The 17,342-nt window shown below is 42.3% G+C and overlaps 1 protein-coding gene and 1 long non-coding RNA gene across 2 annotated transcripts; one reads left to right on the forward strand and one right to left on the reverse strand.

The window, feature by feature from the left end:
• Positions 1-1,296: 1,296 nt before the first annotated feature.
• Positions 1,297-3,017, reverse strand: LOC118160171. The gene is made up of 2 exons (XR_004747344.1): positions 2,315-3,017; positions 1,297-2,222 (listed from the first exon to the last, which is right to left on the reverse strand). It is a non-coding gene; the product is annotated as an uncharacterized LOC118160171 (long non-coding RNA).
• Positions 3,018-4,534: 1,517 nt separating this feature from the next.
• Positions 4,535-17,026, forward strand: LOC118160170 (myosin heavy chain, skeletal muscle, adult-like). Its single transcript, XM_035314706.1, has 20 exons — positions 4,535-4,741; positions 4,831-4,974; positions 5,067-5,223; positions 7,587-7,614; positions 7,710-7,821; positions 7,911-8,003; positions 8,551-8,614; positions 8,702-8,800; positions 8,897-9,000; positions 9,090-9,228; positions 9,760-9,878; positions 9,964-10,113; positions 10,700-10,870; positions 11,832-12,138; positions 12,254-12,333; positions 15,576-15,663; positions 15,746-15,863; positions 16,197-16,320; positions 16,410-16,546; positions 16,651-17,026. Exons 1-20 carry the CDS (start codon positions 4,535-4,537, stop codon positions 17,009-17,011), a joined length of 2,802 nt encoding a protein of 933 aa, XP_035170597.1. The 3' UTR covers positions 17,012-17,026.
• Positions 17,027-17,342: the final 316 nt, after the last annotated feature.

Consider the following 17,342-nt stretch of genomic DNA (forward strand, 5'->3'; position numbering starts at 1 on the left):
GGAAGGAAGGAAGGAAGGAAGGAAGGAAGGAAGGAAGGAAGGAAGGAAATGTGGATGCTTTGATGACACAGTGACGTCTTTGATGACACAGTGACCTCTGCTGTAGCTGCCACTTCAGCAACCAGCATTCTCCATCAAGTCTGCTTTGCTACACATTAGCCTGAAGTCACTCTTCCATGTCACAGTATCCATGGGCAATTCACAGGGCACGCTGATCTCTGCAGGCATGTTCTGCTAATCCCAGCAGCATGGCTGATAACAACACCAGCATGCTGCAAATCCACAGGGATTGCTTTTTCCAGTCTACCTGGACCACAGACTCTATCCCATGTTTCTGGGATTAGCAGAAGAGTAGTAGGTTCAACAGCATCCCATATAAGCATTTAAGAAACCATTGAGAAAGAGTTTGACTCCATTCTGGCCTCTGCAGTTTCTGGGGGTGGCTGATTCTTTTATCTGAGATGTGTTAAGGACTGAACTTAACAGGATGCATAATAGATAAGTGAAACAATGGCTCCAGCAGCATCTGGGATTCCCATCCCAGATTGGCTGGGAACAGGCACTGTGAGGTCCTGGACAGGTAAATGCTTTCTGCCAAGCCTCAAAAGGTCAAGCCGAGACCTTGTATGAAGCAGGACTGTTGTCTAAAAGAATGTCGGCTGGCTGCTATGAATCAGTATCTCTCCTGCAGCACGCAGGACCAAGAGACACCTTCCTGGTCACCGACAGTCACAGGTTTCACTGTCAAAAGGAAGCACTGCATGACAAAAGAAATCAGTGGGCAGGCCGGAAACATGCTTGAATTGTGCTTTTTAGTTAGCTGTTCTTGGGGACATGTCCAGCAAGGTGACCAGCGTGCCAGAGTGGGAAGGAAATATTACTCTTGCGTGTGGGTTTGTTGGCTTCTTTCAACCACACCTGCTCAGTAGCACAGACCTCTTCCTCTCTGGTTGCTCCAGGGGTCTTGCCACAGTCAGGAGACTTTGAAGAAGCAACTCAGTCATCAGTGCTAAAGGGATTAATTGGAGCAGCTAGCTAGAGCTGCCAGCAGGGCATAAGCAGCTGGGGGACGTGGATGTGAAGAAGGAAGGCCTAGCTGGAGAGACTGGTGGAGGAAAGAGTAAATAGCTGGAGGAGCTCCTGGGAAAGGAACAGCTAATGAGAATGGCCAGGTTAGCAGGAGCAACTAGCTGCTGTCAGTTTAGGCCATGCTGTCCAGTGTGGCTCAAGACAGCTGTGCAACCTCCTTGAGCTGTGGCAAGATGTTCTACGGGAGGAGGAAGAGACAGATAAAACTTCAGGGAAGAAGAGGACTTTACCTTACCACCTGGCACTTCAGAATGGCTTAGGAAAAGTGGACTGGTTTATTGTATCATGTCCCCATGAATACATCTCCTCAAAATGTTTGTGAAGTCCATCGTTCAACTGCTTCATTATGGCCACATGGTTAAGGAATCTACTGACAGCAACAAAGGTACCCAATGCTATAGTGAAGCATTAAGCACGGACTGTGTGGTGGTGACCTTGATGCCATGCTCCTTCAGAGACTTAGAGGAGAGCTCACCAACAGCTTCTTTTCTCTACTGGAATTTACCAGCTGCTAAGGTTAAATCTTACATCAAACATATTGACTCCTAAGAAGATGCCTTCCTGAACTTTACTTGTTGATTCCCACATGGTCCAACTGGGTTGACTTTGCTTGCTTCTCTCTGGGCAGAAAAGAACACCAACAGGTCTGAAGAGGAGGCCAGGCCAGTGACTTGCATCCATGCATCTTCTCCTGTCATTGCAACTAGCTAGGAGGTCCAGGGTAGAAGGAGCAGAGGACCTAAGCAGGAGATAGCAGCTGTGGAATTTCCTTCTAACTAGACAGGTTACAAGGTTGATGCTGCTGCTCTAAAAAGCAGAGCTGAGGGTGTGGTTTGCATTGGGCCACAAACTCAACAGTCCTTGACAGTGCTCCATGCTCACACTTCACTGGTGCTCACGAGTGTCTGTCTCAGTTCCTGCTCACTGAACACAAGGCAAGGAAACTCACATCATAAGGACTTGCAGAAAGTGAGGTGGAATCTATTTCCCTCTCCTCTCTGGGGAATGTCAGCACTCCAACACAATGCCCACACAGTACTGCTGTGCAGGAATGCCTGTTTTCAGAGATTTCTCTCATTCTGTCTCTCCTGGCTGTGCTGTGCTTTGCTTCTAGTCCCAGTGGGCTCCAGGCTCTGTAGCAATGAAAACAGAAGTGACAGAAAGTCAGAGGCTGAGAGGTCTCTTCTGAACCGACAGGTAAGGAGGCACATCTGGCACCACTTACCCTCTCAGTGGTGGGAGTAGCACTACTCGATGGAGAGGCTGTGTAGTGTTTGGCTAAGCTCACTACACAAAAGTATTTTCAGCATGAAAACTGAACCGCCATAAGCAACAGTCCGGATAATTTTGCTTGGAGTATTTTTCATTCTAAGTCTGAATGAATGTCAGCTCCTTACCTCTCCCCTCCATTCCACCCATGGTCAGCTGGGCTCACAGTATTTATACCAGAATTGTCTTGGAATTATTGTCATCGTCTGACTTCTGCATGTGAATGGAAGTCAGAGATTGCCCAGAGAGGCTGGATTTCAGATACACCCCTGAAGCATGTTTCCCACTCTGGTCTCCTCCATGGCAGAGTGCAATGTGTTTCCATCAGCCTCCCCATGACCTGTGCAGGGAGCCCCAGGGACAGCTCTGGGCTTGGGCTCCTGGTTGGGGCCCTGGACACCCAAAAGACAGGTACTGTAGTGCCAGAGCTCTCCTTGGAACAAGCTCTTCAAGCACAGGACAGTGCCTGGTGCTGGCTATTGGATCGTTTTTCTAACCTTGTCCCCATGGTATTCACTGAGCTTCATGCACAGAGCTTTTAATAACCAAAATGCCAGTGACCAGAAGAAGAGCATGTTTAGATATGACAGCATTTAAAGCAGCTCAAGTGACAGTGCCCTTTTCCTAGAACTAGATCAGTCACTCTCCGGGACTACCAGCAAATTCCTCCTTTCTCAGAAACTTCAGCATTGTACAGGACTGCCTACCACCTCTCATGCTCTGATACAGGCAGCATTGTGTTGATAGCCTTTTTTTTTTTTTTTTTTTTTTTTTTTTCTGGAATGAATGTGTAAGTGTGCAAGATATTTGGGATGGAATGGGAATGCTGGACTGGGAATGTGTCAGAGCACATAGGATCTCAGACTGTATGTATGTGATTGTGTGCAGAGTTGTGGTTGGGTTTGTTTTTTTTACTGTTGTAGGTAGTGAAGGTCTACAGGGGCCTCCATGGATTTCTGGCGTGGCTGAGGATATTGCTTGATGGATGTTGTCAATGGGTACAAACAAATATGAGGCATAGGCATAAGGTTTTCAAGGAATGTGAACAAGTCTTTTTGATCTCAATGTGTTGTGCCACATATTATCACAGATTCCAGTAATGTCAAATGTCAGATTAGATAAACCTATTTTGTTTCTCTTATATCACGTATCACTTGAAGATTGTAATTACATTCAGTTAAGAAGAACAATATAGCCTTTTTCTACATACTGCTTTAGTGCTTTTAATGCATTTCTTCATTAGCCTCAGAACAGAATTTGTAAAAGATAGATGTTATATATATGATGCATCTGGAAGAGTTGCAGCACAGGCATGGAAAAAATCTGCTTTGGGCCAAGGAGCAAATCACTGGACATGTAGAAACAGAGTCCATATGTCCTACATCCAAGTTCCCCAAGTGCCTTGACTAATCGAGATTCTCTTCTTAAGTCTCTTGTCAAATTATTTATAGTAGATGCATTCACATCGTTGGTAAGATAAAAAACATTTCTAAATATACCTACTCAAATCAAATGACAATTATACCCTTAGTTAAGTTTGCCAGACAATGCTTTGCCAAATAATGTTTGCCAAAAAATATTTTGACCGAAGAAAGAGGAGGAATCTAGGGCATCTGCATACCAGACTCTATAAAAGTGTCTTTGGAGCTCTCTGCTCTGTCTTCAAGAAAAGCTTCAAGGTAAGTATGCTGGGTCTAGTAATTTGTTGAAATTAGGCATCCACCCTGTATATTTTGCAGTATTTTTACTGCTGAAGCTGGTTTTGAAATAAATTTTTCCAAATTCTTTCAAGGCATTTGTATATTTCATATCAGTATTAAAAAAAAAAAAAAAATCCTTTAATGTATTTTCTACTTTAAAATATGACCTTGTACAGTCTGTACAAACTGGAGAGCTACTGTACAATGTACAATGTCAAAGACAAAAGACAAGACAAAGACAATACCAATTTTTAAAAGCTTATTCCCCACTGTTAAAGGATGGAAATATTTTTCTCTTCCATGTTTAAATCATTAGACAGGAGGAAATTTAATTTTTCTAGATGTTAGGAATTCTAGTATGTACTTAACATGAAAACATCGGAAAAGGTATCCTTGCAAGCACAGAATATTACTGATGCTACATCTATTTTGTCCTGCAGGGTCCTGTACCGATCTGTCTTCAGTGAAGTGCAGACATGACTTCTCCAGATGCTGAGATGGCTGCCTTTGGGGAGGCAGCTCCCTACCTGAGAAAGTCAGAGAAGGAAAGGATTGAGGCCCAGAATAAGCCTTTTGATGCCAAATCCTCAGTCTTTGTGGTACATCCAAAGGAATCTTTTGTGAAAGGAACCATCCAAAGCAGGGAATCAGGGAAGGTCACTGTGAAGTCCGAAGCAGGAGAAGTAAGTTAAAAGCAAGGGTTAAAACTTAAAGTAATTACCACTCTCAGCCCTTAGCTGACAAACTTGGGTCTCTTTTTTTCCTCTGTCAGACTCTGACTGTGAAGGAAGATCAAATCTTCTCCATGAATCCTCCCAAGTATGATAAAATTGAGGACATGGCCATGATGACCCACCTCCACGAACCCGCTGTGCTGTACAACCTCAAAGAGCGTTATGCAGCCTGGATGATCTATGTAAGTACTAGCAGCTGTTTTCCTTTGGGAGCTAGGAAGGCCTGCTGTGCCAGTCTGAGCAGAATCCAACGTTCTGTCTCCCTTCCTCGCAGACCTACTCGGGTCTCTTCTGTGTGACTGTAAACCCCTACAAGTGGCTGCCGGTGTACAACCCGGAGGTGGTGTTGGCCTACCGAGGCAAAAAGCGCCAGGAGGCCCCTCCACACATCTTCTCCATCTCTGACAATGCCTATCAGTTCATGCTGACTGGTAAGTTTTTAGTTTTCTTCAGAATCATTTGACTGCAAATATTCTCAGAGACAGAAGTCTTTTCACTGAACAGTAGTTTAGTTAAAGACGTTGGGAGGGTTTATGTCCTCTTGTCACTGAAAATATTTCCCTTTACTGGACGTCATCCGTGAATGTCTTTAATAATCTGGGTTAGAATTTATTGCTCAAGATACCTGGGAGGATAAACTTTTGAATTTCTCTTTTGCTCTTAGTTGAGAGGATTATTCTTTGAATGACTGGCTTTTCAGGACTGAAAATCATGATGATGGAGTTCTGTGACGGTTTTGGTGTGAAGGAATAGCAAGGTCAAAATCAAAGGCAATGCTTCCTGTAATGCACTTATGAAATTTCAGGAACCACTCTTATTCAGGTGTTAGAGTGAACTCTACGGAGAAAATTGATACTTCCTCTCCCATTGCAGAAACCCATGCCTTCTTTTCTATTCACTGGTATAAATTGAAGGAATAAGAAGGGTAGCGAACAGATTACTTCAAACTTTTTTAGCATTTTCTAACTCTCCAAAAATTAAAGAAAGAACAGATTACTTAGAAAAATATTAACCAAAGTAATTTAAGGAAGAGCATATCAGTAATCTTGATTTTTGTAATAGGCAAATAGGCAGGAATTTCTAAACAAAGCAGTTACTGGGCATGTACCAAGAAGAAACTGATGCATTTATTCTAAAGTGAATTCATGTCTCACAAAACCACTGATTTTTTATTTATTTATTTATTTATTTATGTATTTATTTATTTTAACAAAACAGAGCTGGTAGCCTATCTGAATTCAACAAAGATCTTCAGCTGAGTCTATAAAGCAGCTATTCGTAGTCAGCATAAATTTTTATGCTTACATTCACTTACATTCTATAGCAGCAATAAAATTGAGAATGTTCAAACAGATCTGGTTAAGAAAAAGGAACACGTGGTAAAAAAAGTTTTATTCCATTTTCACAGTGCAAAGTGTATATCAATGAAGTTCTATTGGGATCTGTTCTGGAAGTTCTGACATCCAACATCTATTTAAATGATCTAGAAATGTAGAAACATCTAAGATGACAAGCTTTCTGATTTGACTAGGTCCTTCATCTTCTGCAAAGATGAAGTCCGACAGTAAAGAATTTCAGAATAACTATATGAGATTCAATGATCAAGTTATCATTCAGGAATACGGCAACAAAATATGGTCAACAAGAATGTAAAATAATAGACATAGGAAAACAACCAATATTAAAGGTGTATGAAAGTGGGATTTTTGCTGACAAGTACTACCTCTGTTCTAATATAACTTTGAAAATTTTCACTCAGTGATCAACTATATATAAAATAACAAACTGAAAGGATTGAAGACCAAAACAGAAAACATCATTATATCACAGTGGTTACCCAAAGAATGTCTGCACATTGTATACTGTATGTATTTCTGTCTTCCTTTTCCAAACAAGAATACAATAGAAATTGAACAGGTCAAGAAAATGGTGAAAAGGTTTCCCAAAGGCATGGCAAGACATTTGCTCACGTAACTCTAGACAGATGATTTGTGCTACTTCTCTACAAAATTATGTACAGCGTAGAGCAAATGGATAGACAAGGAAACAGTACAGTAAAAACTAAGCTCACCACAGACCTATTTTTTTCCTTCAAACAGTAAGTGGATCAGAAATGGAGCAGACATGATACTAAAAGTTAAAACAACATGAAAGCAACTGAGGAAGGGTTCAAGCTCAGGCAAATTCAGATGAAGCTCTTACAGAGAAATCTAGGTGTGGGAGTACTAAAATATCAACATTCCATTCAATACTCTGGGAGAGTATCCTAGGGAAAGATAAATAAATGATTAAGAAGTTTTTGTCCTTTATTTATTTATTTATTTTTAAATATGTAACACTCAACAGGACACTGACAGGAAAAATATAATGGTGGGACCTTTCAATTGACAGGGATAGTTTTTCCTGTATTATTCAGTTTATGAGAAGCACTTGTACTGGTTCATTTTAGCCTACAGATTAAAGTTCAAAGTTAATCAGTAAGTCTATCAAAATATTCCTTAGCTTGGACTCCTTCTCCTAAAGAGAAGTGAGCAGCTTGACATGAACAGAATATCCAGTCAAAAATGCATGTATACTACATATTACATGGATTTCAATGATGACACTTGTCAGATTCCGTTTACTACTACTGGGAACTTCAAAGAATTCAAAAGGAATTAAGAGTGAAGAACTGCAGGTTTGGAAGAAGTTAGCTGTATACTGATTATGCAACTTTTAAAAGTCCCCCAGATTTTTTTATCTAGGATACTCATAATGAATATAAATAATGTCTTTACTTCTGCTTCTTTCACAGACCGCGAGAATCAGTCAATCCTGATCACGTATGTACACGTCTTGCTCAGTTCTCCATGGGGCCTTGTACCAGGGGACCTGCTGCCTGACCACACACTCTCTGCTTCTCTGTTTCATTTGGCAGTGGAGAATCTGGTGCAGGGAAGACTGTGAACACAAAGCGTGTCATCCAGTACTTTGCAACAATTGCAGCGAGTGGGGAGAAGAAGAAGGAGGATCAGTCTGGCAAAATGCAGGTAAAATAATAGATAAGGGCTCAAATCAATGCTTTTCTCTGTTCCTCATTTTCGACAAGTAATAACTAGGAATTATTATTGTCCTGTAGGGAACTCTTGAGGATCAAATCATTAGTGCCAACCCACTGCTGGAGGCATTTGGAAATGCTAAGACTGTGAGGAATGACAACTCCTCGCGCTTTGTAAGTTCAGAGAATCAGAAATACAGAATCATAGAATCACAGAATCAAAGCATGGCTGACATTGAAAGTGATGTCTTCAGGTCACCTAGTCCAATCAACCTGCTCAGTAAGAGTCACTTAGCCAGCTGGTTGCACAGAACCGGGTCCAGGTGGCTTCTGAATATCTCCAAGGCATAAGTACCCAGAACCTCTCTGGGCAACATGTTCTATTGCTCAATCACCCTCACAGTCACAGTGTGTCTGGATACAAAAATGGAACATCCCATGTTACAGTTTCTGCCTCATGTTCTAGCACTGGACACAACTGAAAAGAGCCAGGCTCCATCTGCTTTGCACCCTCCCTTCAGGTGTTTATAGACATTGATGAGATCCTATGACCATTCTCTATTCTAGGCTAAACAATCCCAGTTTACTCAGCATTTCTTTGTGTTGGAAAAAAAATCTCTCCCTCCCATTACAAGACAAGTGACGCACCTAGTGGTATTACACATTAAGAAGATGTTAAAGAATCCATCCAGGCTGAAATGGTTCTTTTCCCCCTCAACAGGGCAAATTCATCAGAATCCACTTTGGGGCCACAGGCAAACTGGCTTCTGCTGACATTGAAACTTGTAAGTGACATCCTGGCATGATCACATCCCTTCCTAATTTCCTACCTCCATGTGCTCATTCCTAACTCTTTCTTCCTGCTTTTCCAGATCTACTGGAGAAGTCCAGAGTCACTTTCCAGCTCAAGGCAGAAAGAAGCTACCACATTTTTTATCAGATCATGTCCAACAAGAAGCCAGAGCTGATTGGTAGGAAGGATCACTGAGGAAGATTGCTGAGCAGCTGTTCCCTTTACTATCTAGCTGAAAGCACTAAGCCTGTGTCCTTCCTCTTCCTGCTTTCAGACATGCTTCTCATTACCACCAACCCATATGATTTTCATTATGTGAGTCAAGGTGAGGTCACTGTACCCAGTATTGATGACCAGGAGGAGCTCATGGCTACAGACGTGAGTAACAGAGAAAAAAGGTATCAACTGTGTATGTCTTGCAGGGTGACTTACTCAAGACATGTTAAACTTGACTGTTTCTACTGCAGAGTGCCATTGACATCCTGGGCTTCACTGCTGATGAAAAGACTGCCATTTACAAGCTGACAGGCGCTGTCATGCACTATGGGAACTTGAAGTTCAAGCAGAAACAGCGAGAGGAGCAGGCAGAGCCAGATGGCACAGAAGGTACCATAACATTCAGCTAGTGAAAAATGAGGAAAAGCATCATTATTCATGGGCTGTCTAATTGCAGAGGTGCATCCCCAGTCATGGGAAGTACCATTCTTTTGTCCAACAGATACTTCCCAAAAGTACCCAGCCTGAGAACTGGTACCTTAACACAGGATCTCTCTCACTCAGTAAAACATTCGACCACTATATCACCATGATGTACCAACAGATTTTTCACCAAATACACCATGCATTCTTTGCTGTGCAGAAATTCAGTTGTCACAGAACAGGAGAGGAAACAGGATTGTGGAGTGCTTCTGGGAGCTTCTGAATTCAAGCTGTTCCTACTCAAGCCATGCCTGTTCTTGCCTTCAAAACAGGCCAGCATTTGTTTCCACAATCCTTATTCCTTTCTAGATCTTCTCAGTAAAACCAGACCAATACTTTGCCATTTCTAGAAAAGTGAACAGCAGAGCTGTTCACACTGACCAAATTCTAGCCATTGTCCAACAATAAATGCTTTTTTCTCTCTTTCTGCTTCTTTAGTGGCTGACAAGGCTGCCTACCTGATGGGCCTGAACTCAGCAGACCTTCTCAAAGCCCTGTGTTACCCTCGAGTGAAGGTTGGGAATGAATTTGTGACAAAAGGTCAAACTGTCGAACAGGTAAATAAAGATGGCTTCAAAAAAGAACATGAGCGTTCTTATTCTGCCCTCAAAACTATGCCCAGTACTTTTTTCTCTGTCCTAGGTGAACAATGCAGTGGGTGCCTTAGCAAAAGCTGTCTATGAGAAGATGTTCTTGTGGATGGTTGTTCGCATCAATCAACAGCTGGATACCAAGCAACCCAGACAGTACTTCATTGGTGTCTTGGACATTGCTGGTTTTGAGATCTTTGATGTGAGTAACGAAGATTTGGCATCATAGTTATGGAAGGGACAGGAAGAGATCATGAAATCTCAGAAACAGGTTTCTTTTTGGAATAGCCAAGGAAATTGAAGTGCTGTGGGAAAACCCACAGCATGTTTCCTGTGTTGTGAATGCAGTCCTGATACTATCTGTGTCAGATCAAAGAAACTCCTGGAGTCTTGATTTGAGGGCAGAGAAATTCCTGGGTGGGACACTGAACAAGTTTCCATTCTACAGGAGGTGAGAGAGCTGAGACAACTCCATGGTGCAGTAGCTAAGCTTATTGAAGGATCTGTTTTTGCATAGCACAGTAAAAAAGAATTTTTCTCTGTAGATTGATTTAAATAACAGTAATAAGAAGAAAATCCTGGAAAGAGACCTTATTTATTTATTTATTTATTTATTTATTTATTTATTTTACAGTAGGAGTCCTGCTAAGGAAATGTATGCCGTTACATGATGGTTAGGTGTAGTGTTTCTTCTGGGGAACTTCAAATAGAATCAGCAGAACACTAACAAAACCCTGTGGTCATTGCTGCCCCTTGAGAACCTGTGCAACTCTCCTTGCTTTGAACAGTTCAACAGCTTTGAGCAGCTGTGCATCAATTTCACCAATGAGAAACTGCAGCAGTTCTTCAACCACCACATGTTCGTGCTGGAGCAGGAGGAGTACAAGAAGGAAGGAATCGAATGGGAATTCATTGACTTTGGGATGGACCTGGCTGCTTGCATTGAACTCATTGAAAAGGTACCTTTTCCATTCAAGTGTATGATGTATTTTGGAATTTTGTGATGTTTCTGAGCACGATTCAGATGGGAAAGAACTTATGACCAGTCAGTTTCAGTCAAACAAAGCATTTTGCAGTGGAATTTATCTTAGTGTGGAGCAGAGATATCTTTGTCACCAGTCCTGCACCACCCTGTCTTTGGGTGTGGAAAAGGTAGCCCATACTCCCACCAAAAGAATTCTTTGAAACAAACTGGAGTCTGTCTCCTTTCCTTTTTCTCCTGAAGATTCAAAACAAAACTCCACACACCATTTTGGGAAATAAGTGTCACTTAGTCTGATTTCCAAAGACAATAGGCCTCTTGCAGCTATCTTCCCAATTATATTTCCATCCACCCCTTCTCCCTCTGCCCATTCTACTGCCCATTCTAAACTGAACTGGAGAGATATTTCAGGTACCTGAAAGGAGGCTGTAGCGAGGTGGCGGTTGGTCTATTCTCCCACATGCCTGGTGACAGGATGAGGGGGAATGGGCTAAAGCTGCGCCAGGGGAGGTTTAGGTTGGATAGGAAGAACTTCTTTCCTGAACGGGTTGTTAGTCACTGGAATAGGCTGCCCAGGGAAGTGGTTGATTCACCATCCCTGGAGGTCTTTAAAAGACATTTAGATTTAGAGCTTAGGGATATGGTTTAGTGGAAGATTTGGTAGCGTTAGGTCAGAGGTTGGACTCGGTGATCTTGGAGGTCTCTTCCAACCTAGACTATTCTGTGATTCTGTCATATTCTTACCAGTTCAGTGAAGACAAGGGGAGGAAGGCAAGGTTAGGCACAAATAAGCTCCCTGGCTGAGAACAACTCCCAGCCAACTTAGGCTCTTATCCAGGCTGAGATGCTACCCACAACATACAGGCACTGCTGAACCTCACGGCATATGCTCCACACTGTTGTGATCTTTGTCTGTTACCTCCTTTGCTATCTTCCAGCCCATGGGCATCTTTTCCATCCTGGAAGAGGAGTGCATGTTCCCCAAGGCAACTGACACCTCTTTCAAGAACAAGCTCTATGACCAGCATCTGGGCAAGTCCAATAATTTCCAGAAGCCCAAGCCTGCCAAAGGCAAGGCTGAGGCCCACTTCTCCCTGGTGCACTATGCTGGCACAGTGGACTACAACATCTCTGGCTGGCTTGAGAAGAACAAGGACCCCCTGAATGAAACTGTCATTGGGTTGTACCAGAAATCATCTCTGAAGACACTGTCATTACTCTTTGCGGCCTATGGTGGTGAAGCTGGTAATCTCTCTACAGTTCACATTTCATACTTTCATACTGAATATTGATGAACCTCAAAGGCAACATTCTGATTCTTACTTCTGATTAATTTTTATTTTTTTTTCCAATTTTGCAGAGGCTGCTGGTGGTGGTGGTGGTAAGAAGGGTGGTAAGAAGAAGGGTTCTTCTTTCCAGACAGTCTCAGCTCTTTTCCGTGTAAGTACAGAATTTATTCTCTGTCCAAAGAAAGAAAGCAATCTCATTCTGAATCTGAAAGGTCTGTTTCAGTTTTGGTCTTGTCATCTTTGGCACTTCAGAAACAAGACCTCAAAATACCATGAAATCTCTACTACAATGTATGTCTGGTCTTCCTTTCATTTCGGAGACAGAATGCTATGGTCACCCTCCTGGAACTCCCTAAGTAATTTCTTTAGTCCTTTTTCTCCAAAAAAAGCTATTTATATTGCATACTTCGCTGTTTCTTCTAACTGTCTGCCTTCATTTTCCTCTTATCTGCTCTGCGTTCTATAAAATTTGCAAAAGGGTGAAGTTCACCTACTTAGATTGAGAATGAATAATGAATGGGATGAACTTCTTCAGTATCTCTGGAAGTATCAGAGAATTTTCCCACACTTTTTTTTTAATATACTATAAAATGAAAGAGAATAGATCAAGCATCAAAAGAAAAAAAAAGAAAAGAAAAGAAAAGAAAAGAAAAAATACAAGATTTTAAGATTCTAAGGCAAGTAGATTTTAAATTTCTTTCTAGTTAATGCATTTTGTGGGCAGATTTCAGTTATGTTTTCAAGGTTTGTGTTTGGCTCAGTTTGAGATATTTAGCAAGACTGAACTACTCCTAACACCATTATTTATTTAGGCCCCACTGTTGTGGTTTAACCCAGCTGGCAGCTAAACACAACACAGCCGTTCGCTCACCCTCCCCCCTCCCTCTCCGGGAGGGGGGAGAGAAACAGGAAAGTGAAGCCTGTGAGTTGAGATAAAGACAGTTTATTAAGACAGGAAAATAATAATAATAATAATAATAGTACTACTAATAATGCATATGAAAGAAATTATGCACAATGTAATTTCTCACCACCCGCTGACTGATACCCAGCCTATCCCTGAGCAACCGCCCCCCCACATACTGTCTAGCCACCCCTATATATTGTTTAGCATGACTTCAGATGGTATGGAATACCCCTTTGGCCAGTTTGGGTCAGCTGTCCTGGGTCTGTCCCCTCCCAGATCCTGCTGCACCCCTAGCCTGCCCACTGGCAGGACAGGGCGAGAAGCTGAAAAGTCCTTGGCTTGCAGTTGGCTAAGCACTGCTCTGCAACAATCAGCATGTTATCAGCACTCTTCTCATCCTGATCCAAAACATAACACCCTACCAGCTACTAGGAGGAAAATTAACTCTGTCCTAACTGAAACCAGGACACCCACAATTATTCATTTCCAATTAAAACAAACAAACAAAAACTATTTAGCCAAACCTATTTAGCCCTGAGTGATGTCCTTCAGGGGTCTGGACTGGGACCAGTACCATTTAATGTCTTTACTAATGACATAGTGGGATTGAGTGCACCTTCAGCGAGTTTGCAGATGACACCAAGCTGAGTGGTAGAGCTGACACTATAGGAAGAAGGGATGCTATTCAGAAGGATCTGGACAGGTTTGATAAGGGGGTCTGCATTAACCTCATGAAGTTCAAGAAGGCCAGGTGAAAGGTCCTGTAACTGTGTTGAGGTAATCCCAAACATAAATACCGGCTGTGCTATGAGTGGATTGAGAGCAGCCCTGCAGAGGAGGACTAGAGGGTAATGGTGGATAAAAAACTGAATATGAACTAGCCGTGTGTGCTTTCAGTGCAGAAAGTTGATCATATCCTGGGCTGCATCAAAAAAAGTATGGTCAGCAGGTCAGGGAATGTGATTCTCCCCCTCTATTCCACCCTTGTCAGACACCACCTGGAATACTGCATCCAGCTCTGGGTCCCCAAGCACAGGAAAAATACGGACCTGTTATAGCTACTCCAGAGGAGGGCCACAGAAATATTTAGAGGCCTGCAACACTTCTGTGAATAGAAGATGAGAGGGCTGGGGTTGTTTTTCCTAGAGAATAAAGGGCTCCAGAAACACATTATTTCAGCCATTCAATAATTAAAGTGAGCCTATAAGATAGATGGAGGGAGAATTTTTACAAGGGCATGTAGAGGAGAGGGAGTAATGGTTTTAAACAACAACAACAAATGATTTAGATTAGATGTAAGGAAGAAATTCTTTACTATGAATCATAGAATCATCAAATTATAGAATCATAGAATCATGTTAATAAAGCCAGGATGCCGTTGGCCTTCTTGGCCAACTGGGCACACCTTGGCCACCTGCCGGCTGATGTTCAGGTGAGCACCGACCAACACCCCCAGATCCTTTTCTTCTGCAAAGCTTTTGAGCCACTCTCCCCCCAAGCCTGTAGCATTGCATGGTGTAGTTGTGACCAAAGTGCAGGACCTGGCACTTAGATATGTTGAACCTCATCCCATTGGCCTCTGCCCATCGATCCAACCTGTCCAGGTCACTCTGCAGGGCCTTCCTACCCTCTGGCTGATTGACACTTCATCCCAACTTGGTGTCGTCTGCAAACTTACTGAGGTTGCACTCAATTCCCTCATCCAAATCATCAATACAGATGTTAAAGAGGATGGGCCCCAACACTGGCCCCTGGTGACTGGTCGCTAACTGGATTTCACTCCGTTCACCACTATTCTTTGGGTTTTTAGCCCAGTTTTTAGCCCAGCAAAGGATGTAGCTGTTCAAACCCTGGTTTGCCAGCTTCTCAAGGAGAATTTATTTTTTCATTATTATTATTATTTTAATTTCAAATATTTTATTCGTCACAAGTTGCATGAGGGTGGTAAGGCACTGCAACTGGTTGCCCAGAGAAGTTGTGGATGCCTGATCCCTGGAATTGTTCACAGAAAGGTTGAATGGGGCTTTCAGCAGTTCGATCTAGTGAGAGAGCTCCCGGCCATGGCAGGGGGTTGGAACTAGATAATCTTTAAGGTCCTTTCCAACACAAAGCATTCAATGAATCTATTCTATGAAATCAGCTACCAAAACAGATAATACTCAGGCTTAGCCAAGAGCCCTGATCATCAGTATCTATAAATTAAAATGTTCAATTATCTTTTGCAAGACTTACTATCTGGAAGGAAAACTGTAAGATGGCAGCTGTGTACTTGCATGGGGAGATTAAGAAAAAAAAATAATATTATTCAATGAAGGAACTTTAAAACCAACAAAGCTGGGAGCTTTCAATTTCTGCATTTGCCTTTGGGAACTCTATAAGTTGTTGTTGAGAAGACAGGTCTGCATCCAGAAACACTCAGTTTGTTAAATACACTATTAAGCACGAAGCACTTACAATTAATAATAATTCATCTTATGACCTCACAGGAGAATTTAAACAAGCTAATGGCTAACCTGAGAAGCACTCACCCCCATTTTGTACGCTGCATCATTCCAAATGAAACAAAAACACCAGGTAAGGGGAATCCATCCGCAGGAAAATATGAGCCACAGAAGCTCTCTCCTGTGTCTCAAGCAGTAATCACAGTGTTTGTTAGGTGCCATGGAACATGAGCTGGTGCTGCACCAGCTGCGGTGTAATGGTGTGTTAGAAGGGATCAGGATTTGCAGGAAAGGATTCCCCAGCAGAGTTCTGTATGCTGACTTCAAACAAAGGTAAGAGTGCTCCACCTTTGTGTTAATTCAGACCAATTGGAACAGCCTAAGGAATCTAACATTCTTGAAACATTATACTTCAAAATGGAGCAAAGTAGAACCATAGGATTTTTTATTGTGAATTTCTGAATTTCACAGTGTTGAGGATTAGGACTCTCTCAGATTTTGAATTAACAGTATGGAAATGTCACTTACACTGTCCTGAAAGGGTGGGCTGTCCCTAATACATATTACCCAACTGGTCAGTCCAATGTAGCTGAGAAGGCTGTGGGGTTCATTTGCAGTAGTGGTATTGGAAATAGTTGTTTCTTCATGTTCTGTTTTCTCCTACAGATACAGAGTGCTTAATGCCAGTGCTATTCCAGAGGGACAGTTCATGGACAGCAAGAAGGCTTCAGAGAAGCTCCTTGGGTCCATCGATGTGGACCACACCCAGTACAGATTTGGTCACACCAAGGTAGAAACAAGTCCTGCACTCAAAGACTATGTACCTCCACTACACATGACCTGAGACTGATGTGCTATACAATGCTTCCTTTTTTTCAGGTGTTCTTCAAAGCCGGGCTAATAGGTCTTCTGGAGGAGATGAGAGATGAGAAGCTAGCAGAGATTATGACCAGGACGCAGGCCAGATGCAGGGGCTTCCTGATGAGAGTGGAGTATAGGAAAATGGTGGAGAGGAGGTAGACATTTGTCATAAATGTACCCTATTCACATGGTACTTCACTAAATGGGTATTAAATTACAAATTCTGGGTATCTTAGTAACATGGGGGATTTTGTTACAGGGATGCCATCTTCTGTATCCAGTATAATGTTCGTGCATTCATGAATGTCAAGCACTGGCCCTGGATGAAGCTGTTCTTCAAAATCAAGCCCTTGCTGAAGAGTGCAGAATCTGAGAAGGAGATGGCCAACATGAAGCAAGAGTTTGAGAAAACCAAGGAAGAGCTTGCAAAGTCTGAGGCAAAGAGGAAGGAGCTAGAGGAGAAAATGGTGACCTTGTTGCAGGAAAAAAATGACTTGCAGCTCCAAGTGCAGGCAGTGAGTGTCACCATTTATTTGTGCCTTTTTTTTTTTTTTTATCTTCTTTTTGTTTGTTTGTTTATTTGTTTTTCCAAGCAGAGGAAGCTGATTAAATTGCAATAGAAAAAAAGTCACACACTCAAAGTTACTCTAAAGTCGAGTAACTGTGAACATTGCCAGGGGCACAGCAAGTTCCCTTTCAGTCAGTGAGGATAACTGTAAGTGCCAAATGAGACTCAGCAGCACTGCTGTCCTGAGGAAAGAGCCAAGTAGCGCTAGCCAACAGGTAATATGCAGCAGACACCTTTGTGTGACCTGGAAGGGAAGCATCTCCATCTGTTTACTGTCAAAGCTGTGTGCCCTCGTAACATTGTAAAGGCAACCCTGAGAAGGACGCAGTTTTCCTAAACACAGATACACTATAAGGCTAGATTACCTTCACACGCACAGATCC

The sequence above is a fragment of the Oxyura jamaicensis genome, unplaced genomic scaffold (genome assembly GCF_011077185.1).
Source record: "Oxyura jamaicensis isolate SHBP4307 breed ruddy duck unplaced genomic scaffold, BPBGC_Ojam_1.0 oxyUn_random_OJ102841, whole genome shotgun sequence".
In the NCBI taxonomy this organism is placed as follows: Eukaryota; Metazoa; Chordata; class Aves; order Anseriformes; family Anatidae; genus Oxyura; species Oxyura jamaicensis.